Genomic DNA, 24,641 nt, shown 5'->3' on the forward strand with positions numbered 1-24,641 from the left:
ATTGATGCCGCGCGATGAGTCAGATTCTGCACTGATCGCGACTTGTTCCGAAGCTACACTTCTTTTTCTTGATCTTGATCGTGAACTTTGCTCGTATGATGACCCTTTAAATATCGCCAATACCTCCGGTCGACGTTGAAATTAACCCCATCACTATGCCTCGCCTGGAACCTATTTCCGTAGTCGCAAGTCCACCCGAGGGCCATTTGGCCCGGGATGCAAAATGGTATGCTACCTACGTCTTCAATAATTCAAAAGTTAAGACTGACTGTAGCTATCGCAGGAAATCCGTCATCATTGTCGCCGCCTCGTTCGTCATTATCTTCACGTGCTGTGGTCTCAACTTCGCTTGGGGCGTGTATCAAGCCCTGTACGAGAGTCTATCAAGGAAGCCCGGAACCCCCTTTACCGGAGCGACACCCGCAGAGATTGATTTGATTGGTACTATCTCGGTATCTCTCATGACTATCGGGGCTCCCTTTGCCGTCGCCTGGGCCAAACGCTTCTCCCCTCGCATGGTATCTTTTGCTGGTGGCTTTGTGTTCGGGCTTTCTCTCGTCGTGGCTAGTTTTGGGACCCAACTGTGGCATTTTGAACTGGCACAGGGCCTTCTGAATGGTATTGGCACCTGCTTGTGCTACATGGTGCCTGTTACTATCGCTCCCACCTGGTTTACCCATCACCGTGGACTCGCCATGGGCATCATCTTAGCGGGAACCGGTGTGGGTGGTCTTGTCTGGGCGCCAGCTCTGACGGCCTGCGTCAATAACCTAGGCTATCGCAATACTCTGCGTATGACCGGGGGTTTGTCTTTTGCCCTGATCTCCATCGCCAGCGGTGCAATGGCCTGGGAGCCGGGCAGTCGAACCCGGATCGAGATGGAAAACTCCACCAGGACCAGTCGTGCCGATGGGATTCTGAAAGTGCCTCTAGTGGACTGGCGGGTTGCCCGGACGCGCCGGTTCATGGCTCAGGCCCTGAGCGCCATCTTCCAAGCGGCGGCCTACTACACTCCAGTCTTCTTCTACGCATCGTATGCACAAACCCTCGGGTACAGCACCACGGCCAGCTCCAATTTTATCGCTCTGAGCAATGCCTGTAATGCCGTGGGCAAGATTGTCATTGGCCATCTAGCGGATCGCCTTGGACGACTCAACGCTCTCTTTCTCACTACCTTCCTAAGTGCAATCGCCACCACTGCTTTCTGGCTGCCGTCGACACTATCCGGCGCAACGACGCAATCGCAGGGGTTGTTCATCACTTTCACCACCCTGTACGGAACCTTTGCTAGCGCCTATGTCTCTCTCTTTCCAGCCAGTTTGGTGGAACTCTTTGGCGTGCAGAACTTTGCCTCGGTCAACGGCGTCTTGTACATGGTGCGCGGCATGGCCACTATGGTTGGTACTCCGGTCGGGGGCGTATTGGTTCGAAACACGGCGAATGCTTTAAGTCCCCGGGGATATGAGAACATGTCGTTGCTAGTTAGTGGCCTTCTCTTTGCAGCCACGGCGGGAGTCGTCTGGGTTCGACTGGAGGCGATGATTGGTCCTGACGGACATGCCAGGTGGAAATGGCGACAATAGTCCCGTCGTATGAACTTGTATAAAGGGTCAATGCAGGCTGAACATAACGTCCGTATCTGTACAGAAAGGCCGGGTCCGTGTTTTGTGCGACGAATGTGCCTGTCAATCTGTCATTGAGGCTCGGTACATGTAGAGGAGAAGTAGAAAACCTATTCTAAGGAACAATGTATAGAGAATGAGAACAGCAAAGACTTGAACAAGTGGATAGGACAGGGTGCCACTTAGAGTCACCTATGGGACATTTGAGACTGGATCAACAAATCAAACCACCAATTGCCACTCTTGATTATTCCCCGCCAGCATCCCGAGATACCATAGAGCAATGAGCACAGTAAGCTGCGGGCGGTCTTCGCTGCCTACAGTACTCCATGGAATTGGTTGTGATAGCTCCAAGCTTCCGTCATCATCAAGGCGTCGGATAGCAACCATTTCACGGTCGGTGAGTACAAACCCATACTGGGTCATATACTTATCCATGTAAAAGTTGATCTGAGACAATACCTGCCTGAACTGAGTTTGGCCGTATGCTGTTATCAGTACGGCTGTCGATATCTTCATCGTGTACCAGGCTAACTTTCAAACAGGCCCATCAAACCGTCTGAGTCTGAAGCCCAAGAATGCGAGGCGTATCTAAACGAGGCGCTGGAAGTGTAATTGGATGAGAAGTCGTGGCCCTGAGTCGGGAAGCCACGGGCTTCGCATATAAGCAGCAGGCTCCGGCTTGGGTCAACCTTAATCCCATGTCGAAAACAGTTTGCAAAAGCGCATGCTCTGCACGAGGGAATTTATCTGGTAGATCACGGGTGGGTTAAAAGCGAAGTATTTAATGAGCACGGTGTCCAAGCAACAAAGATGTTATCAGTATTGACTTTGCTTCCTTTACTACAGTCTAGCACAGCAGCGCCACTGTCCTGCCATACCCAGATTCCACGATGGATGAAGTGTTATGAGAGAGCCTTGATACCCAGATAGTGTATTCATGGTCATCGATCCTCATGCATTGTAGTAGCTACTTTCGATACTCTTCACGTCGGGTATGAAGAAGACCCCTGCTAGCATAGGCTTAATCGCCGGACCTTGGAGTGCTTCGGTTTTTTTTTTTTTTTGGTCCTCTTGCGTTTCCCCCATTCCTCTTGTCTCTCTTGCGTCTAGCCGCCTAGATACATACATTTGTTAGGGCTCCGCTAGCCAGGTTTACCGCCCCACCCTCCTTCGCAGAGTGGGACTTATCGCAGATAAGTGATAGCAGATGGATAGATAAGGATGGAACCCTTGAGATGACTTGAGAGGCAGTGAGCACGGTAATCCCGGCTTCTGGAGAAGCTGACCACGTGGGTCCAAGGAATCTGCGGAAGTGGGCATTCTGGAAGGTCCAAGCGATCCGATACCTCCGGGGTTGCGCCGACATCGCTCGGGGGTGCTTACCAGCCGAGACTACTCCAACTGATAACGGATAACATCAACCTGCCAAGATCGATGTCGTCAACGAATCAATCGGAGGAACCAGTGCACTGCCAGGTTCGATATCTGCTGCTTTTAGATGGGCAGCGCGAGTCGGACAGTCGGGGACGGCCGAGATGTCTCCAACTCAGATAAGTGCACGACGTCCGTATTCAGTCCCATATATATCCACCATGACCAGCCCTGAGCCAGCATTTGTCTTTCTCTCGTCCATCTCCTTCAATCCCTTCTACCATGGTGCGAGTATCCCAACTCGCCGTCTCGGCCCTAGGGCTGGTCAGTTCAGCCGCCGCCCAGCTGGTGTCTACCGGTATGTCCGTCACGCTGGATAACATCAACTACTTCATCTCGCCCTACTCGGCCGGCAACGTGACCGTGTCATCAGCCTTCCTCTCGGGCCTCCCCAGCGCCAACGGCTTCTTTCCTGTGACCGTTGTCCAAGAGGATACCGAGGCCTCAACATTGTCCTCTCTCTTCTCCACCTGGACAACCAAGGATGACGTCTTCACCGACGCCTTCTTGGGCGCCGTTTTCCTTCGCGTCCCCAAGCCGGACAATGTTACCACAGCCACTTTCAATGCATCTCGTCCCAGTGTTCTCGCTCCCCTGGAGTCCAGAATTGTTCCTTCAGGCCCGTACTTCCTCGAGCAGGCCACCGGTAAGCTGTACCCAGTGTACCGTCTTTACAGCGACTTTGCCGGATCTTTTACGCAGTCCCTGCTTCAGAAGCCAGATGGTACCTTCCAGCCTTTGTCGGCGCAAGTAGCTGGTCTGGTTGCCTCGACGGTTGGCGTGCCGTCTCGAATCTACTACAACCCCAGCGCTGAGAAGCCACTGGCTGGTGTCCGCGTGGGCGTCAAGGATATTTACAGTTTGGCCGGTGTCCGGCAGAGCAATGGTAACCGGGCATGGTACAACCTCTACGGAGAGAATAATGCCACTGGCACCGCCGTCTCCCGTCTGATTGAAGCAGGAGCCATCATTGTCGGGCTGCAGAAGCCCTCTCAGTTCGCCAACGGAGAGACTGCCACGGCCGACTGGGTTGACCTGCACTCGCCCTTCAACCCTCGTGGAGATGGCTACCAGGACCCCTCATCATCCTCATCTGGCGCAGGAGCCTCCATCGGCTCCTACGACTGGTTGGATCTAGCTCTGGGCAGTGACACGGGTGGCTCCATCCGCAATCCCGCCGAAGTTCAGGGAGTCTACGGCTCTCGTCCGTCGCACGGCCTTGTCGAACTCGACCACGTCATGTCCATGTCTCCCGTGCTGGATACGGCCGGTGTGCTCACGAGAGATCCGTACCTGTGGGACCGGGCCAACCAAGCCCTCTACAGCACCAACTACACCTCGTTCAGTGGAAAGACAGTGAAGTACCCCAGCAAGCTGTATACCATTGATTTCCCGACGACCAACGACTCCGCGGCGGATGCACTGCTGGCCAAGTTCCAAAGTCGACTGGCAGCCTTTCTCAACACGACGGCCACCCCGCTGGATTTGCCCGCCGATTGGGCCTCCAATCCTCCAGCGGATGCTCCTGCAGACGTTGCTCTGGAAACCTTGCTCAACCTGACTTACCCGATGCTGATCACCAAGCAGCAGATTCCTCTAGTCCGGGATCCCTTCTACGCTGACTATGCTGGTAAGCCTGCCTCGCCTCCCACCTTCCACCCTGTTAATCAGAATCAACTAAGCAACTGATAATAGCCAAACATGACGGCCGAATCCCCTTTGTCGACCCCGTCCCCCTGTCCCGCTGGAACTGGTCGATGGCATACCCCGACTCGGCCCTTGACGAAGCCATTTACAACAAGACTATGTTCATGGACTGGATTGCCGACAACTACCTCACCCCCATCTCTGACCCCGACCAGTGCTCTTCATCGCTGATCGTGTACATTGGTACCGATGGTTCCCAAACGGCTCGCAATGTCTACCGCTCGCTGCCTGGAGCACCCTCGGGGTACAGCCAATTCCTCATCTCCAACATGGCCAGCGTGCCTGACTTTGTCATTCCCATTGGGGAGGTCGAGGCTTATAGCACCATTACACAGCATAAGGAGAAGTTCCCGGTGGCCATTGATGTCCTGGCTGCCAAGGGATGTGACGGGTTGCTGGTCCGGTTGGCTCAGGACCTCTTGGAGGCAGGGATTATCACAGCGCCTTTGGCGGGGGGTACCTTGACTGGTGGATCAGTCTTATTCTAATACCTTTTGGGTACCTTGGGAAATCATTGGACTGGTCTAATTCCGGACCGTGAGATGAGCGATGTCTGACGAGATCTTGAATGAGCTTTACCATGTATATAGACCCCACAATAGAATCAACTATGCGTTAATGGAAGACATGCATATGAACACCTTTAACATGGTTAAAGCCGTGGTGCCTTCTGCTTGGGAGCACTATCTAGAGGACGAGGACAACGAAAAGACGGTGAGTCGGCCCGATGCGGACCCTGGTGGATACCATTGATAAACGCTTATCAATGCAGGTCCACACTACACTATAAACTCGGCTCTCCACTTTCAGACACGCTAGCACTGGTACTCGTGGGGAAGGTGAGTGACGCGACGGTGCCTGTTTCCACTGCTTACTCCCTGCTGCTCCCCGTCTTTTCCCCTCTCCTCTTCCACACCGCGCTTCCATCACCCCACACTCATGCTTTCTCTCTACTATGCCGCCCTCTTGGGCATGGCCTATGCCTCCACCTAGACCATCCTGCAGCAAGATCCAGACGAGTTTCGCGTGGTGCGCAGCCCCCATTCCCCGGATTACTCCATCCGCATCCGTCCGCAGAACGAATCTCTCTGCGCGGCCGGCTCTGCCCAATACACCGGCTGGCTCGACATCGGACCCAAACATCTCTTCTTCTGGTACTTTGAAAGCCAGAATAATCCCGCCAGCGACCCCCTGACTCTCTGGATGACCGGCGGCCCGGGCGGGTCCAGCATGATCGGACTCTTCGAGGAAGTCGGTCCCTGTCTCGTCGGAAACGGTTACATGTCCCCTAAAGACACTATATTCGGATACTGGGAAGCCCTCTGCACGACTAACCCTGGAGTCCCGGAGCCTATTTTCAACCAGACCCGATGTGACATCATGGCTACCAACATGCCCCGATGCATGAATGTCGCCGAGACATGTGCCAGAAATCCCGATCCCGCTATCTGCCACGCTGCTGAATCCGTCTGCTACGATGGTGTCATGAAATGGTATGAGGATGAGTCCGGCAAGGGTGGTCGTAGCCGATTCGACAGTAAGCCCCCCTCCCAATTAACAAAAGGAAAAACCTACTAAAGCGAAGCAGTCACCGCCCCCTGCGAAGTCGACGGCATCTGCTACATCGAAGCCGCCCACATCGAACAATACCTCAACTCCCCATCCGTCTGGAAAGCACTCTCACCTCCCAAGGAAATGAAAGAATATAACTACATGGCGAACTCCGTCTCACTCGCATTCGACCGTAGCTCAGACGGTATGACTCCCAGCTCCGAGCAAGTTGCATTTCTTTTGGAGAATCAAGTCCATTATCTAGCGTACCAAGGGAATCTGGACCTGGCGTGAAATACAGCTGGGAATCTGCGGTGGGCGAGTTCGCTTTCCTGGAAGGGTCAGATGGAGTTTACAGCGAAGCCATTGAGACCATGGAGTTCGGTGGATATAGTGACGGGAGAGAGGAAGGTCGTGGGTTCGATGAAGGAGGTTAATGTTCGGGTGGATGATCAGAGTGATGTTGAATCGAGGTTTGCGTTGGTTACTGTTGATGGGGCGGGGCATGTGGTAAGAATTCCCTTCTTTGATATGGGATGATGAAGATGCTAATGTTTGACAGCTGCCTCAAAATCGACCCGATGTGGCGCTGGATATGATGGTTTGGTGGATCTCAGGAGCATAGTTTGCTTAAGTGATACGGCAGTTATCCTGGCGCTATGTCATTTACTAGGATTTATTGATTCTGAATTATTTTCAATTCCTGCGCCTTCCAGGTGTCAGAATTCGATCTTAGTGCGCTTTGAGAAATGAACCTCTAGATTAATTTTACTTAAAGGATAAACATAAACCAAATGGTCTATCAATACCGCAGTCAAAAAGAGTGATTAGTACATTCACTAGAACTGCCCTTACAGGAACTTAGGTAGAGCCACAGGTGCCGAGTCATGTAAGGTTCCCAATCATCAATCACTCGACTAACTACTCTATATAGATACAGAATATCCAGATAGTAAGCATCCGTGAAGGTGTCAAGTTACGCAGACTACAGAGATCACATGGATACTTAATAACAGACTTGGTTTCAAAGTGCGCGCGTGATACTCCCTATATTCAGATATTAAAGCAGTTAGACCTACATGACAAAATTAAGATGTCTTTTATAAAGCAGGCAGTTGAGTATACGCGTGGTCTAAATGGCATAGCAGGAATCAAGCTGGTGTGGCTGTAGCGACTCCCCTACATATCATTGAATGATAGCATAGATACCAGCGGAAGGGCCGTGTAGATGGTGGATATCTTTGACAGATAATCAGCATGTCAAGTCCTTAGGTCTATCAAACAGAGTTAGCATATTCCAGATTTATTACGAAGTCCTGTGAAATCCAGGGGAAGCTACAAAAATATACCATGACATCATCAGGTAAAAAACCCGATATCAAACAAAATATTCAACAAGGATAAGGTAACCGGAATCATCATCATCATTACCATAAAATGATATCTTTATTAACACCCTAATAAATGACCTCCCCCCACTCACAAAACCCAACAATCCCCCCCCTCATCACCGTCACTAGCACAAGCCCCCAACATACAAAACGCCCACAAGGCCAACAACGGAGTCAACACGGGCTCCGCATCCGTCCCACCCGCCGTAAAACAAACCGGCCGAGCAATCAATATATTCCCATCCAAATATACCCTCTTGGAGAAAACCAATTCCTGATCTCGGATCAAAAACCCATACGGCGTATCACCTGTATTCCCCGCATACACACTCACTTGGTTCATATTATGAGGGTATCTATCACCCCCTCTGTAATTTACCGGATCTGGAGGCCATGTCGCACCAGTAGCTGATTTAAAGTCCGTAGCGGGGATGGGTGTTTTGTTGTGTGGAGGGTTATTGGATTCTTGATACGGTATGGGGAGATTGAGATGTTCGAAGGAGGCGTTTAGGGCTCGACGGACCCGTGGCATAACGTGATTGTGGAGTTCACACCAGGGAAAATCGGTTGGCAAGGTTGATGTTGGGATGGGGGTTGGGTCGGGGGGGAGATGGACTTGCTTAAGGAGTTGGTGATGTCTTTGGAGGATGGTGGGTAGGTTGAATTCTTCCCAAGGGTTGGGGATGAGGATGGGTTTGGATAGGTTGGTTTCTGGGGTGGTTAAGGTAGATTTGACCCAGGGGTTGGAGAAGAGGATGTTGTTGGATGGGTTGGTTGAGGGGGGGTTTGTTGCAATGGGCTGTTGGAGGTAGGACATGAGGGATATTTCGTTGGCCATGATGATGATGCTTGTTGCTGTTCGGGGGTAGGTGGTTACTATAGAGAGATGTCTTGCTTATATAGATTATTTCTCAGCTTGGCGAAACCTTGATCTGTTTGTCGTTGTGAAATATGGCTGGTTATGTTGGAGATCTATAGATACCTAGAGAAGGTCTCCAGCCAGCTGGAGGAGGGTTCCGGTGATAGAGGCACGGCGTCAGCTATATTAGTCTTGGAACTTAGATGTTCTCCGGGTCAGGCTCATTCCGTTTAAATATAGCCTAGGCTCTTTTTAATTTCCGTATTTTTCTTGTTTAAATAAGATAAATTCCTAACATACGTTGTCACACTCCGTGAATCAATATCATGTGCCCATTATTATGCTGAATCATCTCCCGCGTCTTTGTCTCCTTCCAGTTCCAGACCTGTGTTTATTCCATTGTTTACTACAATAAACAACTCCTCATCCAACCAGATCCTACAATCCAACCATGGAGTTCGACAAGATCCTTCCATCTGAAATCATCTTCGAAAAGAAACTCGTCAGATCAAAATACTCCTCAATTTTCCTCATCACCCTCCGCACCCACCTCTGCATAATGAAAGTAGTAAGTCCCATCAACCACCCCCCCATACACGCCAATCTAACCCACCAGCACCACGGCAGACACCCTCCACAGCCCTACGATGCCGTCGACCGCGAATTCGACATCCACGTCCGGGAATACACCGCCTACCGGCGCCTCCAGAGCAAGGGACTCTGCGGCCGCATTGTACCTCACCTACTCGGCCGACTATATAAATTCAACCCCAGTCTCTGCACCCCTCATCTGGATCATTTTACCAGGGATGAATACCCCCCCAGCGCAATATTCATCGAGTACATCCCCGGAATGGAAGTGATCGGATTGCACAACTTTTCCGAAACCCGGATGGATAACTTCATCACTGGGATTCAGGCCATTCATCAGGCTTTGGTGCTACATGGGGATACGAAGCCGAGAAATATGATGGTTCTTAAAAATGAGCCGGAAAGAATCATGTGGATTGATTTTGATCGTGCGGAGACGTATGATGAGGATAGTATCACGGATAGACAGAGGGGGTTTTTGGCGGAGGAGGCGGATATTGTTCAGGATCTTAAGGATTGTTTTGTAAGTGTGGGATATTTCTTCTCAAGGTGGGTTTTGCTAATGGTTCTGTAGCGGGAAGATTGTATTACGGGGGTGCTCAAAGAGGCTTATTTGTTCTATTGTTAGTTTGTTGTCGTGGGTCTATCTGGCATGTTAATGTGCGAGTTGGAAGGGATATAACATTTTGAAGATTACGGGAATTGATGGAGTTGGGTTACAAACAATGATCCGCAATATCTCCTCCCCAAACAAAGAGTTGAAAAACATCCAAGGAAAGATAAGAGCAGCTCCAGATTAACCTGGACATCTTGCACATTCAGACCCTAGCAGCACTCTCACCCATTTTTTTCCAATACCTCAGGATGCAGGGCCAACAAAGCTTTATTTATTGAGTCCGGCTATGTTAATATCGCTATCCCGATTATGCATTATTCAATCTCAGCATTCTTTAACAGGTTGCATACAGGGTGGATCCAGGATCCATGCCGATTAACTTCGCGCATCATAGATTGACGTGGTAGTGTGAAAAAGAATCTCAAAAAAAGCAAAAAACATACAACAGAAGGGATTCGCTGGTGGTCACCCACCCAACTACTAACCTCCCGGCGTGTGGCTTAAGTACGGCTGAGCGGACGGGAAGCCCTGTTCTCCACACCCTGTGGTCGTATGTACTGAGTGAAGCATGGGAATGAGTGATATAGGGAGTATAGATGACTGGGTATGGGATATCTCCTGTTCAGACAAGCGTACTCTTTATTGTGGCGAGTGTATACGGATGAGAAGGGTAGGGGTGATGCCGTATATACAGACTTTTGATAAGCTAATATTTCCATCCTATACTGACTAACTACCAATTTCATCTACCTAGTTCTTCAATCAAGAATCCCATCCATCAAGATCTCTCTAATCAAGCTTACAACCCCCAACACAACCCCACTGAAAGAGTCCATCAGGATCATACTCCTTCCCGACCTTTCGCAAAAACTGCAAATTCGTCTCACCATACCCCTCCAACGGTCGCTGCCATTTCTCACAGTAGTTCAAGTAGCGATAGGGATGACCAGTACCATTGGCATTGGCAACCGCGTCGATCTTCTCGATAATCTGGCGCGTCACTGACTCAACATAGCTGTCATTCTGTGCTGACGCCCAAGTGAAGGACATAGTAACGATGATCAGAGGTTTCTCTGTACTTTCGCGAATGCCAAGGATATTAGGATCGCCCTTGCCCACCCACGAGGGAAGTAGGGGCTGCATGAACATGGTGAAAAACACCCCCTTCATCTTTCGCATGGAGCCCATGGCTTCGTCGAAGATTTCGCGGGCGGCTAGGATGGTGGGTAGATCATTGTGAATGGTGGTCGTGCCGAATGAGTTCCGCTGGCCGACGATATCGCGGTTCATATTCTCTTCCATGGCGGAGGTGGTGGTTCGGACAGAATGGGTGCTTCGGAACCGCCATAGGCGAAGAAATCCCGACTGTTGCCAAAAGAGAGGCCATTTGTTGGGTTGCTCTGGGGGTTTGGTGTAGGCTAGTTGGATGGTGATTACACGTAAGCGCACCGCCTGGATGTATGTGTAGCAGGTGATTGGGGGCGCGGCGAAGAGGTCCACCTCGGTGTCTGCCTGACGTTGGACGCTGTCGTGGAATGCGTTCAGGGCTTTGGTGATCTCGAAGCCGGGGGCGAAGACAGATCCGGTCCAGATTGGGGTGGAAGGGAAGCAGTGCATGGTGAAACGAGTGATGATGCCAAAGTTGTTCGAGCCGCCTTTCAAGGCCGTCCAGAGATCGGGATGCGAGGTGGCGGTGGCGGTGATGATCTCGCCAGAGGCTAGAACTACCTCGTAGGCGAGGACGTTGGAGCAGGCCAGGCCGTATCTAGGTGTGTAGAAGGAGATGCCACCTGTGTTACGTGGTGTGTTAGCGAGGGGCATGGTTTGTTGACTGTGGAGAACGTACCTCCCAAGGTAAACCCGGCTACGCCGAGAGGGGCGCTTCTGCCCCCAACTACCCCCAGATTCATCGAGTCCAGGACGCGCAGCACATCTACCCAGACACATCCCGCCCCAATGGTGACACTCTGTCGGTCTTCCGCGACGGTCACTTCGCGCAGGTGGGTGAGGTCAATCAGTACGCCGCCGCGGGCAGTGGCACTACTCGCGACTGGGGCTTGCCCACCGCCGCGTACGGCGAAGAGCACATTCTCGGTGTCATGACGAGGGGTTGATTGCTGGTCGTATTCCTCCTTGATGATGTGAACGGCAGTAGCCACTTCATCCGCGGTGCGCGGTCGGACAATGGCGGCTTGCACTACGTCGCGCGCCTGGCCGGAGAAGTAGGTGTTGATGGATTGGCGGAACTGCTCGCCGTCACGATGGAGTAGTAACACCCTCTGCGGTAGAGCAGCCTCGAGTTTCTGGCTCAGCGGATGAGGCACGGAAGGAGGAATGGTGGCAATCACTTGCGGTGGTGAATTGCTGAATTTGCGCATCAACCAGACCCCCATGAGGAGGGCGATTGCAATCCCCATAGATGGTAGCAGAGAAGCCATGGTGAGTTGGGCAGTTGAATTGCCACGGGGGAGGGAGCATCGGTGCTTTATTTACTGTGAGATTCCTTGGAAGTCGCAGCCTGATCAACCGAATGTAGGATTCATGGAGTAAGCAATAAGCGTAGTGGACAGTCAGCGATTGGCGAGTGCGTTGCTGAGGTCAGCACTAAACAACGGTCTAGCTTGGCACCAATCCAATGCACCCCTAATTTCAAGCCTCCGTTGATTGAAGAGGGAATATGATCGTAGGCGTCATATCTTGTATCAATTTGGAATTGCACAAAGTCATAATGCAATCTATCCATCATAAAAGCTATCGAGTATGGTGGGTGTGTAAGGACACTGGCCAATTAGAGACTCCAGAATGTGCCGGCCTGCAGCCAATCGGACAACAGGAATTCCACCAATCAGGGAGTCCTGCCAAGCTATAATTCGATGTATAGCAAAAGTAGTATCTGTTAACCTGGAAGGCAATTTTGCAGTTCATCAATTTTTCAACAATCTATCCACAATCCAGATTATTGGGACTTGGGCCTCCACTGCTTGGCCGGTGTGGAATGTCTTTCGTTGCGGCTCTGATAGTTCTGTGCAAAAATGGCAAGAAGGCAGTCATCTTGTCTGGGTTGGGCGGTAGCTCTATAACAGATAGAATACTACTCGATGCATGTCTGAATGAGATGGATTCATTCGAACGCACTTGTCAGTCTTATAATTTATGGATGGCGCGACTGCTCCCACTTTGTCGGACCCATTAGTGGCTGCATGATCACAATCATCCGATCTGTCTGGGATAATCAAGATGATTAAATAACTTATCACTGATCAAAGTCTCCAAACCCTCTGGATCCTTACTTGGTCATTGTAGACAACCCAGGGTTCATCGAACTCATGGTCCAATTCATAGTGGATGTGGCTTTGTACCTCGGGAGGGTGCCGGGATGTCGGAATCGAGGATTTTCAACACCAGCTCAGCCTTCGCCTCTAGGACAACTTCTAGACCGATATACTGTTTTTAGATTGGTCATGCACCCTTTTGATACCACCAGAATGGGCAAAAATAAAAAGTAATGACAAGGGTGGGATTCGAACCCACGCTCTTTCGAACTGGTGATTTGGGAATACCTAACTGGAGGGGTATTAGTACAAGAGACGTAACATGATTGGCTGGGTTTATACTGACAACCAGCGCCTTAACCGCTCGGCCACCTTGCCGGGATTGTGAAATTAAGAGTTCTGGAATAGGCTGTGAGGATAGGGTGCGTTTTTCGGGATCTCTGTTGTGCCTATGCTAGAGCTGTCAAACCTTTCACTATACCCACCACAGCCGCGGTGCCAACGGGTAATGATATTCCGGGTGGTTGAAATGCCAATTTGATACTAGTTTTGATTATAACAGATGAACATGGTGTTGAAACCTATTCACCTTGGAATTGTCCACAGGCCAAGAGGTATCTCTTTTGGTCCATTTGGGAAATTCTATCACATAGTACTTATCCCGTGCCAATGAGGTCTCGAGACCATGAAGCTCAGCAGTCTGTGTGTCTGTCTCATGTCCACAACTCCTGAATATCAAAAGGAAAGCAAAGGAGTTGTGTTCCCACGAGTTGACAGATGCTATACACGATGCTCAAATTTCTTTAGCTCCACCATTCCATCTCATTTCGGCTGCCGGCATCGTGTGCTGAGTGGGCAAAAGCATGATTTTGAATAGGGAGAAGAGTCTCCGTTTAGCCAAAAAAAGACATCAAAACATACAACAGAAGGGATTCGCTGGTGGTCACCCACCCAACTACTAACCTCCCGGCGTGTGGCTTAAGTACGGCTGAGCGGACGGGAAGCCCTGTTCTCCACACCCTATGGTCGTATGTGTCATTGTATTATGCAAGATAACTTACATAGGAGGCCCTAGAAGCTGGCATAGCAATTAGATGAGCTGGGGTAAGTGGGGACAGGAGTAGAGCGGCAATGCGGGAGGCTAAATAGACAACAAAGACTATTACTCTAATAAGATGTCCGATGCAATATGTTGTCAGCAGTCATCTTATTATTACTATTCTTCTCCAGCCGTGCAAATATTTTCAGAGATTCATTGTTGTTATCTGTATCAAGTTTAACGATGTGTAGCATAACCTTCCTACCTGGCCATTGAATTATGGTGACTACCCATTCGCTAACGTTGAGATGACAGGCGTGGCGAGAGAGAATTTAGTGCAGCAGAGACAACTGCAGTCATCATGGACACACTGATACCATTTGGCTCCGCTATTGTGTCAAATACATCGACAAATATCCATATCTGCCAGAGACTGATGTCTTCCGAACAAGTCACGGACAAAGAAACAGAGTCAATACCCGTCATGACGCGATACGCTCAACACCAGTACAAGGTTTCCCAGCCTAAGGCATTGCGAAGCGACTTGGTAAGCACTATAGAATACATTCCTAAAAGTACACCACTTGACTCAGACATACGGGCTGCATATGTGTTCTGGGGGGTCCTTCTTGCCTTCCCTCATTATTTGTGCCGCTTATGGACCAATCAGTCTATCAGAAGCCTTGGGTCTGGGAACTTCCCGGGCCTAACCTATTGTGGGTCAGCGCTAGTGCTTCGCAGATAATTTTATCCGTCGGAAGATGGTAAATCCTGCGCCAGGTAATCTCCAATGCCCGTCCTCCGTACTTCACTATCGACAAGCATCCCTCTGTGATCGCACCGATCGTCTTTGGAACGAGTCATCTTTCCTGCACCGGAACCCTTGATGCCAGAAGACCATGACAAAGCTACCGAGCTTTTTCACAATATCATCAACCATTTTGAGCCTTCGCAAGCATCTGGTCATGGTTACAAACCGATAACACTCATACGTCTGATGCAGGAGGAGGTTTTTGTTAAAGACGAGATTCTAACACTTTTTTTTCACATTTATCGAACACGATCGACTGGGAGTCGCGGAAGGCCAGGCAGTCAGTCTAGCTGAGAGCCTATCAGGGTTGGACGGCTTTCAACAATGGGCTGCTGAGGAACAATGTACACTTGATCAAAATTTGATCAAGTTTGCTGGATATCTTATAGATCATTTCTTCTTACCACGTATGTTGCTGGCGCTTGCGTGAACTGTGAGATGCTTACGCTTTATCAGTAAAATCAATGGCCGGGAAGACTCCTCAACCTACACCGGCATCTCTTTCTCGTCTAAACTTATCGGGACCAGCTATTGGCACCCGCAACGTGTTTCTAATCTGCGGCAAAGGTGCTTACAGCGTGATCGGTATCGATGTGTTGTAACCCGAAAATTCGACATTCAAGAGGGTGAAAGACGATATCAAATTGATGAAGACAACCTGCAAGATGATGATGGCAATTCTTTATTACCAGAAGGTAATGATATGACTTATCTTGAAGTGGCCCATATCATACCTCATTCTCTCATGTCTCTGAGTGATATTGAAGGGGAGCCTAATCTGGTATGTTATTGCTATATATAGTTCATTGATATATGTAAGTTTTACTAACAGACCTTCCAGACTGGGCGAAAACAAATAGCTCATCAGATTTTGAAAATGTTTAATCCTGGTGCTGTTCACCTTATCAGTGGCACTGATATTGACCGACCAATGAACGCACTCACCTTGAATCTCGAACTTCATAAGTTGTTCGGTAATTTTGAAATTGCGTTTGAACCAGTACAGGGTCCACGGCACACATATAAAATCGACTATGTAAAGACTAGGCGCATATTTCGAGGTCATAATCTTCCTTTTACCCGCACGCTCTATATCACCCCGGACAGAAGCATAGAGCCGCCTTCTCGCCAACTATTGGAAATACATCGTGCCATTGCACTAGTTCTTCATCTGAGTGCTGCGGGTGACTATATCGATGGATTCATTCGAGATAAGGAAGATTTGCAGGGCAGAGAAGTATGTGCAAACGGGTCTACACGTCCTGATGAGTACGTTCATTACAAGATCATATCTCAGTCCGACGGGATGATTATTTGCTAGGGATTGGCAAGCTGGTAGTGATGTGCTTTATTATGAGTTATTCATATACGAATATTCGAAAATTCTTTGACTCAAACACCTGTCTGTCCTGGTCACTTCATGCCCTGGAAAGCGGAAGCTGAACAGCGAATCAAAACAGAATCCATGAAATATAAGGTGACATTCTGCCGGCAGATTACCCCACCCATCACAAATGGAAATCGGCCCAATGGCCGTACAGCCTCTCACCGCCTGCCTCCGCACATTTTTCTAAACCGATCAGGTTGCCATTTCCAGACCAGCATCAACACCTCGAGATATTCTAGGAAGGTTGCAAAGCGGTTCAAAATGCCCTTCCTCACAAACTTTACTCTCCCCAGCTCGGCACAGCATCTTGAGGTGTCCGATGCTGCGCTATTCCTCGTCTTCGTGTCCTCCGAGGACCCCGCCACGCGACAAGCCTGGTGCCCGGATGTCCGTGCCGCCTGGCCCACGATCACGGCGACCTTCTCGGGAGAGGACAGCCCCAAATTGGCGGTGATTGAGGTGGGACAAAAACCGGAGTAAGTACCCGTATTTCTGGCAAGAGGCTCTGCTGACTGATCGTGTAGATGGAGGGACCCACAAAATGTCTACCGGAACCACTGGAACGTGAAGTGCATTCCGGCCCTGGTGCGGTATCAACGTGTTCAGGGCGAGGTGGTGGAGACGGGGAGATTGGTCGAGCGGGAGATTATTGACCAGGAGAAATTGCAGGAGTTTATTGGCTTGTCGCGGTGATGGTGACATGCGGAGTCCTCAGGCCGGCCGAATTCCGGCGGGATTCTCTCCGCTTCTCCGCTCCTTGGCTGATACTTCACTTTGATGGATTTGATTGCGAGCAGTGGTATTATTATGCAAAATGGTATCGTCATATTGATTTCTATAATATCCACGGATTTGGTAGTCCGAATTCCGAATTCTTTGATTTTACGTACATATATATTTGTAACCTGGGCGCTAGCACACCTATAACACTCACTTATTACTACTGTTACTCAACTCCGAACCACCGTCAATGGCCAAATCAGTCTTAATCACTGGCTGCAGCGATGGGGGCCTTGGAGCCGCCATGGCCAAGGTCTACCACGCCAAAGGCTTCCGGGTATTTGCGGCGCTTCGCAACCAGGCCAAGGCTGGATCTCTGGCTGATATCGAGGGGGTAGAGATTGTCGAACTAGAGGTCACATCAGTCGAATCGATCCAACAATGTGCCAAGATTATTGCGAAACATACCGGAGGGACCCTCGATATCCTCGTCAACAACGCAGGCGTCAACGCTATTGTACCGCTCCTCGACGCATCGCTCGACGACGCGAAAAAGGTATACGACGCAAATGTGTGGAGCGTTGTTGCCATGGCACAGGCATTCGCACCAATGCTCATCAAGGCCAAAGGAACCATGTGCAATATCAGTTCAGTGTCGGGTGAAATGGTTTTTGCCTGGGCGGGTATGTCCACCTCCTGTCCCGCCGACTTAGGCTCAGGCTGACCGATGCAGGAGTGTATAGCAGCTCCCGGAGTGCCGGGACGCGAATTTCGGAGACTCTGCGTCTTGAGATGGCGCCTCTGGGTGTGCGAGTAGTCACTGTCATTCTGGGTGGCGTCCAGACCAGTGGAAACGATCCAGCCAATATCCCGGACCTTGAGCTGCCTTCGACTTCGTACTACCGGAAGATCACGGCGGTCATTGATCGGCATAAAAAGACCATGGTCCACCCCAACAAGCAGAGTATCGATGTGGCAGCGAGGAACGTCGTCGACGATGTGCTTAGCGGGCGTGGGAATTTTATTCGACGCGGACAGGCTTCGACTCTTAGTTGGTTCTGTAATACATTTCTTCCTTATGGACTGTTTACTTGGATGATCAATCGGGAGTCTGCGTTGGGGGGCATCGGTTTTGAGGAGACTGTATCGCGGTCGTGAGCGGTTGATAGTACGGTGTGATGTATCTATCAATAGTCAGCATATGGTGACTGTGATATAGAGATTAAATCTATATTGCGAGTTATAACGTAATCCACTACCGAGCGGCCACTCACCACCGAGCGGCCACCTCACGCGTTTTGGCCGCTGTCCAAAAACCTCACTTGATTCAACCACTAACCATGCCTCCAAAAGCGTGTCAAAATTCAAGAAATTCAATTGAGCAGGAGGGAAGGGTCTTACTTGCTATTTCTGCTTTGAAGAATCAAGAAATTTGCAGTATTAATAAAGCAGCACGTGTCTATAATATCCCACGTACAACACTCCGAAGACGATTGAATGGATATACTTTTCGAGCAGAGACACGCGCCAACAGCCATAAATTGACTCAAAATGAAGAGGAATCGCTTGTACGATGGATTCTATCACTAGATCAACGTGGAGCATCTCCCCGACCATCTCACGTGCAAGAAATGGCTAATATCCTACTTATACAGTGTGAATCTACACCTACTCAGACTGTTGGAGAGAACTGGGCATATAAGTTTATCAAACGACGTGATGAATTGAAAACACGCTTTTCTCGACGATATAATTACCAGCGAGCTAAATGTGAGGACCCTAAGATTATTAGGGAGTGGTTTGATCGTGTACAAATCACTATAATGCAACATGGTATTACACTGGAAGATATCTATAATTTTGATGAGACTGGCTTTGCTATGGGCCTAGTAGCTACTGCTAAAGTAGTTACTAGAGCTGAGATGATTGGCAAGCCCTTTCTCATACAGCCAGGCAATCGAGAATGGGTCACCTCTATTGAGTATATCAACTCTACAGGATGGGTACTTCCACCGTGTATTATCTTTAAAGGGAAGGTCCATATCGAGGACTGGTATCAAGAAAAGGCCTTACCACGCGACTGGAGAATCGAAGTTAGTCCTAATGGATGGACTACTGATGAGATAGGCCTTCGCTGGCTTAAGCATCTCTTTATTCCTGCAACTACTGGCTGTACAACTGGCAGATATTGCTTGCTTGTTCTTGATGGTCACGGCAGTCATCTTACACCTCAATTCGACCAAATATGCAGTGAGAATGATATTATTCCTATCTGCATGCCTGCTCATTCATCACATTTCCTATAGTCTTTGGATGTTGGCTACTTTTCTCCTCTAAAGCGTGTGTACGGACGCTTAGTGGAAAACAAGATGTGCTTAGGATTCAATCATATTGATAAGCTTGACTTTCTTGAAGCCTATCTCCAAGCACGTGCAGAGATCTATACTGCTAGTAATATTAGCAGTGGATTCTCTGCAACTGGACTAGTTCCATTCAATCCAGAGAGAGTGCTTAGCCAGTTAAATATTCAACTAAAAACTCCTACACCACCACCCAGTCGATCAACCAATTCAGCACCTGAGACGCCCTATACAACCAGGCAGCTAGAAAGGCAGACATCTACAGTGAAAAGACTGCTTAGAAGGCGTTCGCAGAGTCCTTCATCTTCACTAGAACTGCGACTAGACAAGATTATTAAGGGTCATGAACTGGCCCTAAATGAAGCAATTCTTGCACGTGAAGAAATCCGTGAATTACGCGCTTCTAATGAAAAACAGCTTCAAAAACGAAGACGCTCTACTAGGCAGCTAGCTACTGCAGAGGGGTTTACTATCCAGGAGGGCTTAGAGCAGTTTCAGCAGGAGAATAAGGTCCAAGAAGCTCAAGATACTATATCTACAGATCCAGAGCTCTCTGTATTTAGTTCACGTATACGAGCGCCCCCGCGCTGCAGTGACTGCCATTCTCTAGGACATAAGCGATTACAATGCCCTAATCGAGTTTATAGATAAACTTTATATAGAAATACAATTTTTGAAGTTGATTAAGGCCTTCATAATTCGCCTGCGAGCAGGAATCGGAGCCGGGGTGGCCGCTCGGTAGTGGATTACGTTAGCATCTCCAATGTTGAGTCAGCCATTTGGCTGATGGTGAGTCACGTGCTCCAATTACGTTGGCCATTGTGGTTTCGCGATCCGTGAACCCGAGATAGCTTCAATATCACCACTTACCAATTTCTTTAAGCGACTATTCCAGACTACAAAGAACAGCCCACTTGATCCATACTTAACCTCGGATATTGTTCAATGCCGCTAAGAATGCGCCTGTCCTGCATAACGTGCAGGCTTGTGGGGGCGCGGGAGGGTCTTCATCTTGGACAACGGTGGATATGGTGGGGGCATTAGAGGATCCAGTGGATAAATCCGCAAGCGGGGCGGGGAGAGCTGTCAACTCAGCAACTGACAAGACAAGACAAGCCTTTGTGCATTGCTTGTCGGCTTATCCACATTTCACCGTCTGTCTCGTAGCTCTTTCCGAGTTGGGAAACCAATGTCACATTATGTCACGTGCCATCACTGCCTCAGGCTGCAAATGGTCGGGCCGGATCCCGGTCAGCCTGTCGCCTGTTCCCATAAGCCGCTGTCACCTGCTGTTTTCCCAGACTGTCCTCCTGACTGTCCTCCTGACTGTCCTCCTGACTATCCTACATCTAACCGCAGCTTCCGGATACAACCACCCGTGAAGTAATTTTTCATCTTTGAGATTGTCGATAACATCGATAGCAGAGTTTCTAGCCAGCAAAACTTTATTCTCTAGGAAACGGATTTCGGCAGCCAAACCCGCCGGCTTGACACGGAAGTCACCCATCCGAGTCTCTCCGACGAGCCACATCTTGAAGCCTGATATTTCAGGCATCAAAATCATTTGGTAAAGATGGAGAGGCCTAAGCCAGCCTATGGCCAAGCCTGCACGCAATGCTACAAGGCCAAGTGTCGGTGTGTGCGTACCACAAATGGCGGAAATTGCGAAAGGTCTAGTATACCTCGGTTAGTACCTGGCACTTGCTAAGTGATTATCAGATGTCTCCGACTTAGGAAACGATGTCAACCATCAGAGTCGCTTCGCCGGCGGAATGCCCAGGCGGCTGAAGAGTCCGATGCGCGGATTGCTCGGCTTGAAGATAAGATGGACGGCTTGTTATCTGCAATGCAATCCTTCGTCGGTTCGGGGGCTGTCCCTCCCATCCACGGGCATGGCGTATCACAGCCCTTTCCTTTCAACACTTCTTCATCGAATGCCACTGGTGTGGGCTTCGGTGAGGGGCCGACCACAGCAGACTCCAGTGCCACAGTGTCACCGACTTCAAATCCAGTATTGCAATACCCGAACTATCCCTCTCCTGCATTATCAAGCCAAGAGGATGAACAGATTGAATACTTTCGATCCCGCATGCTGCCATGCTTTCCTTTCATTTACTTTACTCCAAACATGACCAGCCGTTATCTGCGCGAACACAGGCCTTGCTTACTCCAAGCCATCCACACCATTACTACGTTCTCGACACAGGAAAGACTGGTCCAGATTGACCATTTGAAGCGTCTCCTCTTTACTTCTTCTTTGATCAAAGTGGAGTCAAATATCGACCTGCTGCTAGGAGTACTGACGTACCTAGCATGGAGCACCGACCCTTTTCTTGGCAGAGCAGACCTCGTCTCTCGCCTCATGATGCTCGCCATCTCATTAGTATATGACCTACGGTTGTTCAAGCCATCCTCGCCGGATGTACAAATCATGATGACTATTACCCAGGGCCGGGACGAAAACAGCCATGAACCCAACGATGAAACGTCCAATGCCTTGTTAGAAAGGCAGCGGGCTGTCTTGGCATGTTTTGTTTTGAGCTCCAAGTGCGTGTATTTCTCATTAGTTTCGCCATTGCTATCTTGTAGTAGATCATGCTGATATGGCACCAGTATCTCGTCACACCTTGGCCGTCAAGACGCTCTCAGATGGACACCTCAGATGGAAGAGGGGCTTCGAGTCCTCACACTGACCGAGTCGTGTCCTACGGATGCATTGTTTGTGTCTCAAGTACGTTTGCAGCTGTTAAAGCAAAGAGCGGATCACGTTCGACAACAGGACGAAACAGATATCACCGGAATAAATCACGGGGCTTCAGCTCCTCGCTTGTTGTATGTCAAGAGTTTACGACGGCAGCTGCATGAGCTAAGAGCTTCATTCCCGTCGGATCTACAGATAGGTCAGTATTTCACATGTGAATAAAAGAGATGCTTATATGTAACAGATATCCTCAACACGCACGCGCAATATGTCGAGTTATACATCAACCAGCTCGCATATTCCATAAGCCGAGACTATTTTGCTCTCAAGTCACCCGGGCGGAGAGGTGACAGCGACACCATGCTAGGCTTCCAACGCATCGAATGTCTGTGGCAGTCAGTCGAGAACATCAAAGCATGGCTAGACTTGTTCTACAATATGCCTTGCTCGAAACTGATCGGTCAACCGTTTCACTTCTGGTCACAGATGATCCTCAGCATCACACTTTTGAAGTACCTCTCAACACTCCAAGACCCAGAATGGGACTGTCAAGCGGTGCGGAACACAGTCGACCTTATATCGACGATGGATTGTATGCTCGAGAAACTGAATCTCCCCAGCAAGGAGCCAGAACTCCAGTGCAATGACCACTTACTCACCTATCTCTCGAAACTCTTAACCAAATGTCGGGAGTGGGCGGAAGCTCGGTGGAATACAATCACTCAGATACAAGACGTCGAGAGTGTCACTGGAACTACCAGTCAGGCTCACCAAATCCCAGACCTAGACCAGATAGTCTGGATGCAGTCGATGGATCTGGGAGATGATGAGTGGTTTGATAGTGTGCTGAGTATACCCACGTTTTCTTAGAATTGCTCTTTTCAGCTGCGCCTTACGAAATCTCCTTCTTCTCCTACAGTTTCCAACCAATCCCACGATCAGACTTTTTGATGTTTCCAGAAGAGACGATATATTGATCATTTAAGTACCATCTAGAGACCTATCCCCTTTCCACGTATTTGATGATCAGAAACTACAACTTTTACTCCACAGAAGACTCCAGTAATAGAATCCTAATAAAGCTCTGCAATAAGTTCTGCAACACTATCCCCAGCCACATACACAAGCACAAACACACACAAACACTTATCAATTCAAAACCCCAACCCACTCATACACAAGATACCCGAACCAAACAAACATCCCCATCACTACCCCCTCACATCCCTCAACACTACACACCACTGCTCAAGCATCCTCAATCCCAACCGCACCTCACACAGCCGCAGTCCCATTTCCACCCTCGACCCCCCCAAGATTCACCCGAAAGAAACTCGTCAACCTCTCAAACGGAATCAACTCAACCCGATCATAAAGATCCACATGTCCCGCCCCAGGAATCCAAACCAACTCTTTCGGTTCCGCCGCCCTCCTAAACGCATCCTCACTAAACTCCCTCGAATGCGCCCGATCCCCCGAAATAAACAACAACGGTCTCGGCGCAATCGACTCAATATCATTAAACGGGTAAAAGTTCATGAACTTCAAATTACTCGTCAACGTCGGATGAGTCGTCAACTCCGGGGTTGATCCAGCAGGCGTGAATTCACCGCGGGACGTGCGGTAGAAGTCGTAGAATTCCCGACCCACGGCCGAGGTATTCGGCGTCAGCTGGTTCGGAGTCCCGGATGTGTATTCGGTGAGACTGGCGTTTTGGATTTCGATCCAGCGATGCTGGGCCGCGTCGGCGATGATGCTCTGCCGTTCAGATAGCGTCTGGGAATAGTTCAGGCCGTTCCGGTTCACGGCTCCCATGTTGTACATGCTTGCCGTGGCGATGGCTTTAATTCGAGGGTCGATTTTGGCTGCGCTGATCACAAAGCTCCCGCTGCCGCAGATTCCGATGGCGCCGATACGGTCCCGGTTCACGAGGGATTGGGTGCCGAGGTAGTCGACTGCGGCGCTGAAGGCTTCGGCGTAGAGGTCGGGGGAGACGGCGTTGCGGGGAGTGCCGGAGCTGGAGCCCCAGAAGGGGAGGTCGAGGGAGATGGTGATGAAGCCTTGTTCGGCGAGTTTGGTGGCGTAGAGGTTGGCGCTTTGCTCCTTGACGGCGCCCATGGGGTGGCCGATGACGATGGCCGGGGAGGGGGCGGAGGTGGAGGTGAGGTTTTTGGGGGTGAAGAGGTTGCCTGCGATGGTCATTTGGTATTGGTTTTTGAAGGTGATGGGTTGCAGGGTGACGGTGTCGCTGCGGTAGAAGTTGTCCGCGCCGTAGGAGAGGTTCTGGGCGGTAGTGGACATGGTGTGCAGGATTGTGGAGAGGAGGAGGGTGGTTGGTAGTTTCATGATTGTTGAGAACAGTAGTAGAGAGAGGGTGGAAGACGAGATTGATGGTTGTGTCGAGGGGTGGGTGTTGGAGGCTGTTTTATAGTTGCGATGATGGTAATGTATTGCTATTGTCGTATGTCAGGGGCGTCAGCACGGAGGTAGCAGCGTTGTGGAACCATAGAGGCCTCGGCATGAATGCTGCGGCATTGTAGCAATCAGTGCAGGTATTGAGCTCAGCCCGATGCAACTTGC

At 49.8% G+C, this 24,641-nt stretch overlaps 9 protein-coding genes and 1 non-coding gene across 10 annotated transcripts; 6 read left to right on the top strand and 4 right to left on the bottom strand.

Annotated features, from left to right (window-relative positions):
* Nucleotides 1-103: 103 nt before the first annotated feature.
* On the top strand, nucleotides 104-1,837 carry BO94DRAFT_564941 (MFS monocarboxylate transporter). Its single transcript, XM_025614463.1, has 2 exons — nucleotides 104-226; nucleotides 284-1,837. Exons 1-2 carry the CDS (start codon nucleotides 156-158, stop codon nucleotides 1,581-1,583), a joined length of 1,371 nt encoding a protein of 456 aa, XP_025469363.1. The 5' UTR covers nucleotides 104-155; the 3' UTR covers nucleotides 1,584-1,837.
* A 1,441-nt stretch (nucleotides 1,838-3,278) lies between these two features.
* BO94DRAFT_544995 (alpha/beta-hydrolase) lies at nucleotides 3,279-6,939 on the top strand (the record flags this gene model as incomplete). Its single annotated transcript, XM_025613210.1, has 7 exons — nucleotides 3,279-4,686; nucleotides 4,752-5,166; nucleotides 5,354-5,477; nucleotides 5,757-6,300; nucleotides 6,352-6,519; nucleotides 6,616-6,824; nucleotides 6,877-6,939. The coding sequence occupies 7 exons, from the start codon at nucleotides 3,279-3,281 to the stop codon at nucleotides 6,937-6,939; spliced, it is 2,931 nt and encodes a 976-aa protein (XP_025469364.1).
* An 854-nt stretch (nucleotides 6,940-7,793) lies between these two features.
* Nucleotides 7,794-8,543, bottom strand: BO94DRAFT_544996 (uncharacterized protein; the record flags this gene model as incomplete). The annotated part of the gene is made up of 1 exon (XM_025613211.1): nucleotides 7,794-8,543. The coding sequence occupies one exon, from the start codon at nucleotides 8,541-8,543 to the stop codon at nucleotides 7,794-7,796; it is 750 nt and encodes a 249-aa protein (XP_025469365.1).
* Nucleotides 8,544-9,015: 472 nt separating this feature from the next.
* BO94DRAFT_623054 (uncharacterized protein) lies at nucleotides 9,016-9,941 on the top strand (the record flags this gene model as incomplete). The annotated part of the gene is made up of 3 exons (XM_025617122.1): nucleotides 9,016-9,132; nucleotides 9,181-9,678; nucleotides 9,730-9,941. The coding sequence occupies 3 exons, from the start codon at nucleotides 9,016-9,018 to the stop codon at nucleotides 9,781-9,783; spliced, it is 669 nt and encodes a 222-aa protein (XP_025469366.1). The 3' UTR covers nucleotides 9,784-9,941.
* Nucleotides 9,942-10,452: 511 nt separating this feature from the next.
* BO94DRAFT_489523 (FAD-binding oxidoreductase) lies at nucleotides 10,453-12,242 on the bottom strand. Its single transcript, XM_025609091.1, has 2 exons — nucleotides 11,618-12,242; nucleotides 10,453-11,561 (listed from the first exon to the last, which is right to left on the bottom strand). Exons 1-2 carry the CDS (start codon nucleotides 12,207-12,209, stop codon nucleotides 10,561-10,563), a joined length of 1,593 nt encoding a protein of 530 aa, XP_025469367.1. The 5' UTR covers nucleotides 12,210-12,242; the 3' UTR covers nucleotides 10,453-10,560.
* Nucleotides 12,243-13,277: 1,035 nt separating this feature from the next.
* BO94DRAFT_t124 lies at nucleotides 13,278-13,421 on the bottom strand. Its single transcript has one exon. It is a non-coding gene; the product is annotated as a tRNA-Asp (tRNA).
* Nucleotides 13,422-16,498: 3,077 nt separating this feature from the next.
* On the top strand, nucleotides 16,499-17,012 carry BO94DRAFT_533759 (DUF953 domain protein). Its single transcript, XM_025611391.1, has 2 exons — nucleotides 16,499-16,756; nucleotides 16,805-17,012. Exons 1-2 carry the CDS (start codon nucleotides 16,542-16,544, stop codon nucleotides 16,971-16,973), a joined length of 384 nt encoding a protein of 127 aa, XP_025469368.1. The 5' UTR covers nucleotides 16,499-16,541; the 3' UTR covers nucleotides 16,974-17,012.
* A 238-nt stretch (nucleotides 17,013-17,250) lies between these two features.
* BO94DRAFT_462286 (putative short-chain dehydrogenases/reductase) lies at nucleotides 17,251-18,158 on the top strand (the record flags this gene model as incomplete). Its single annotated transcript, XM_025607966.1, has 2 exons — nucleotides 17,251-17,683; nucleotides 17,734-18,158. 2 exons carry the CDS (start codon nucleotides 17,251-17,253, stop codon nucleotides 18,156-18,158), a joined length of 858 nt encoding a protein of 285 aa, XP_025469369.1.
* A 2,680-nt stretch (nucleotides 18,159-20,838) lies between these two features.
* BO94DRAFT_398043 (fungal specific transcription factor domain-containing protein) lies at nucleotides 20,839-23,073 on the top strand. Its single transcript, XM_025607379.1, has 4 exons — nucleotides 20,839-21,031; nucleotides 21,080-21,907; nucleotides 21,974-22,260; nucleotides 22,306-23,073. The coding sequence occupies exons 1-4, from the start codon at nucleotides 20,934-20,936 to the stop codon at nucleotides 22,929-22,931; spliced, it is 1,839 nt and encodes a 612-aa protein (XP_025469370.1). The 5' UTR covers nucleotides 20,839-20,933; the 3' UTR covers nucleotides 22,932-23,073.
* A 105-nt stretch (nucleotides 23,074-23,178) lies between these two features.
* Nucleotides 23,179-24,428, bottom strand: BO94DRAFT_533761 (alpha/beta hydrolase). The gene has a single exon (XM_025611392.1). It carries the CDS (start codon nucleotides 24,405-24,407, stop codon nucleotides 23,337-23,339), a length of 1,071 nt encoding a protein of 356 aa, XP_025469371.1. The 5' UTR covers nucleotides 24,408-24,428; the 3' UTR covers nucleotides 23,179-23,336.
* Nucleotides 24,429-24,641: the final 213 nt, after the last annotated feature.

Source organism: Aspergillus sclerotioniger (assembly GCF_003184525.1).
Source record: "Aspergillus sclerotioniger CBS 115572 chromosome Unknown BO94scaffold_9, whole genome shotgun sequence".
In the NCBI taxonomy this organism is placed as follows: Eukaryota; Fungi; Ascomycota; class Eurotiomycetes; order Eurotiales; family Aspergillaceae; genus Aspergillus; species Aspergillus sclerotioniger.

Excerpts from the sequence above, each read along its gene's own strand:
- BO94DRAFT_398043 (XM_025607379.1), top strand. The coding sequence starts at position 20,934 with ATGGAGAGGCCTAAGCCAGCCTATGGCCAAGCCTGCACGCAATGCTAC. Across the intron at positions 21,908-21,973 it reads TGTTTTGTTTTGAGCTCCAA|TATCTCGTCACACCTTGGCC; the intron begins GTGCGTGTATTT and ends ATATGGCACCAG. Across the intron at positions 22,261-22,305 it reads CCCGTCGGATCTACAGATAG|ATATCCTCAACACGCACGCG; the intron begins GTCAGTATTTCA and ends TATATGTAACAG.
- BO94DRAFT_533761 (XM_025611392.1), bottom strand. The coding sequence starts at position 24,407 with ATGAAACTACCAACCACCCTCCTCCTCTCCACAATCCTGCACACCATG.
- BO94DRAFT_564941 (XM_025614463.1), top strand. The coding sequence starts at position 156 with ATGCCTCGCCTGGAACCTATTTCCGTAGTCGCAAGTCCACCCGAGGGC. Across the intron at positions 227-283 it reads TTGGCCCGGGATGCAAAATG|GAAATCCGTCATCATTGTCG; the intron begins GTATGCTACCTA and ends TAGCTATCGCAG.
- BO94DRAFT_533759 (XM_025611391.1), top strand. The coding sequence starts at position 16,542 with ATGCCCTTCCTCACAAACTTTACTCTCCCCAGCTCGGCACAGCATCTT. Across the intron at positions 16,757-16,804 it reads GAGGTGGGACAAAAACCGGA|ATGGAGGGACCCACAAAATG; the intron begins GTAAGTACCCGT and ends CTGATCGTGTAG.
- BO94DRAFT_489523 (XM_025609091.1), bottom strand. The coding sequence starts at position 12,209 with ATGGCTTCTCTGCTACCATCTATGGGGATTGCAATCGCCCTCCTCATG. Across the intron at positions 11,562-11,617 it reads AGCCGGGTTTACCTTGGGAG|GTGGCATCTCCTTCTACACA; the intron begins GTACGTTCTCCA and ends CACGTAACACAG.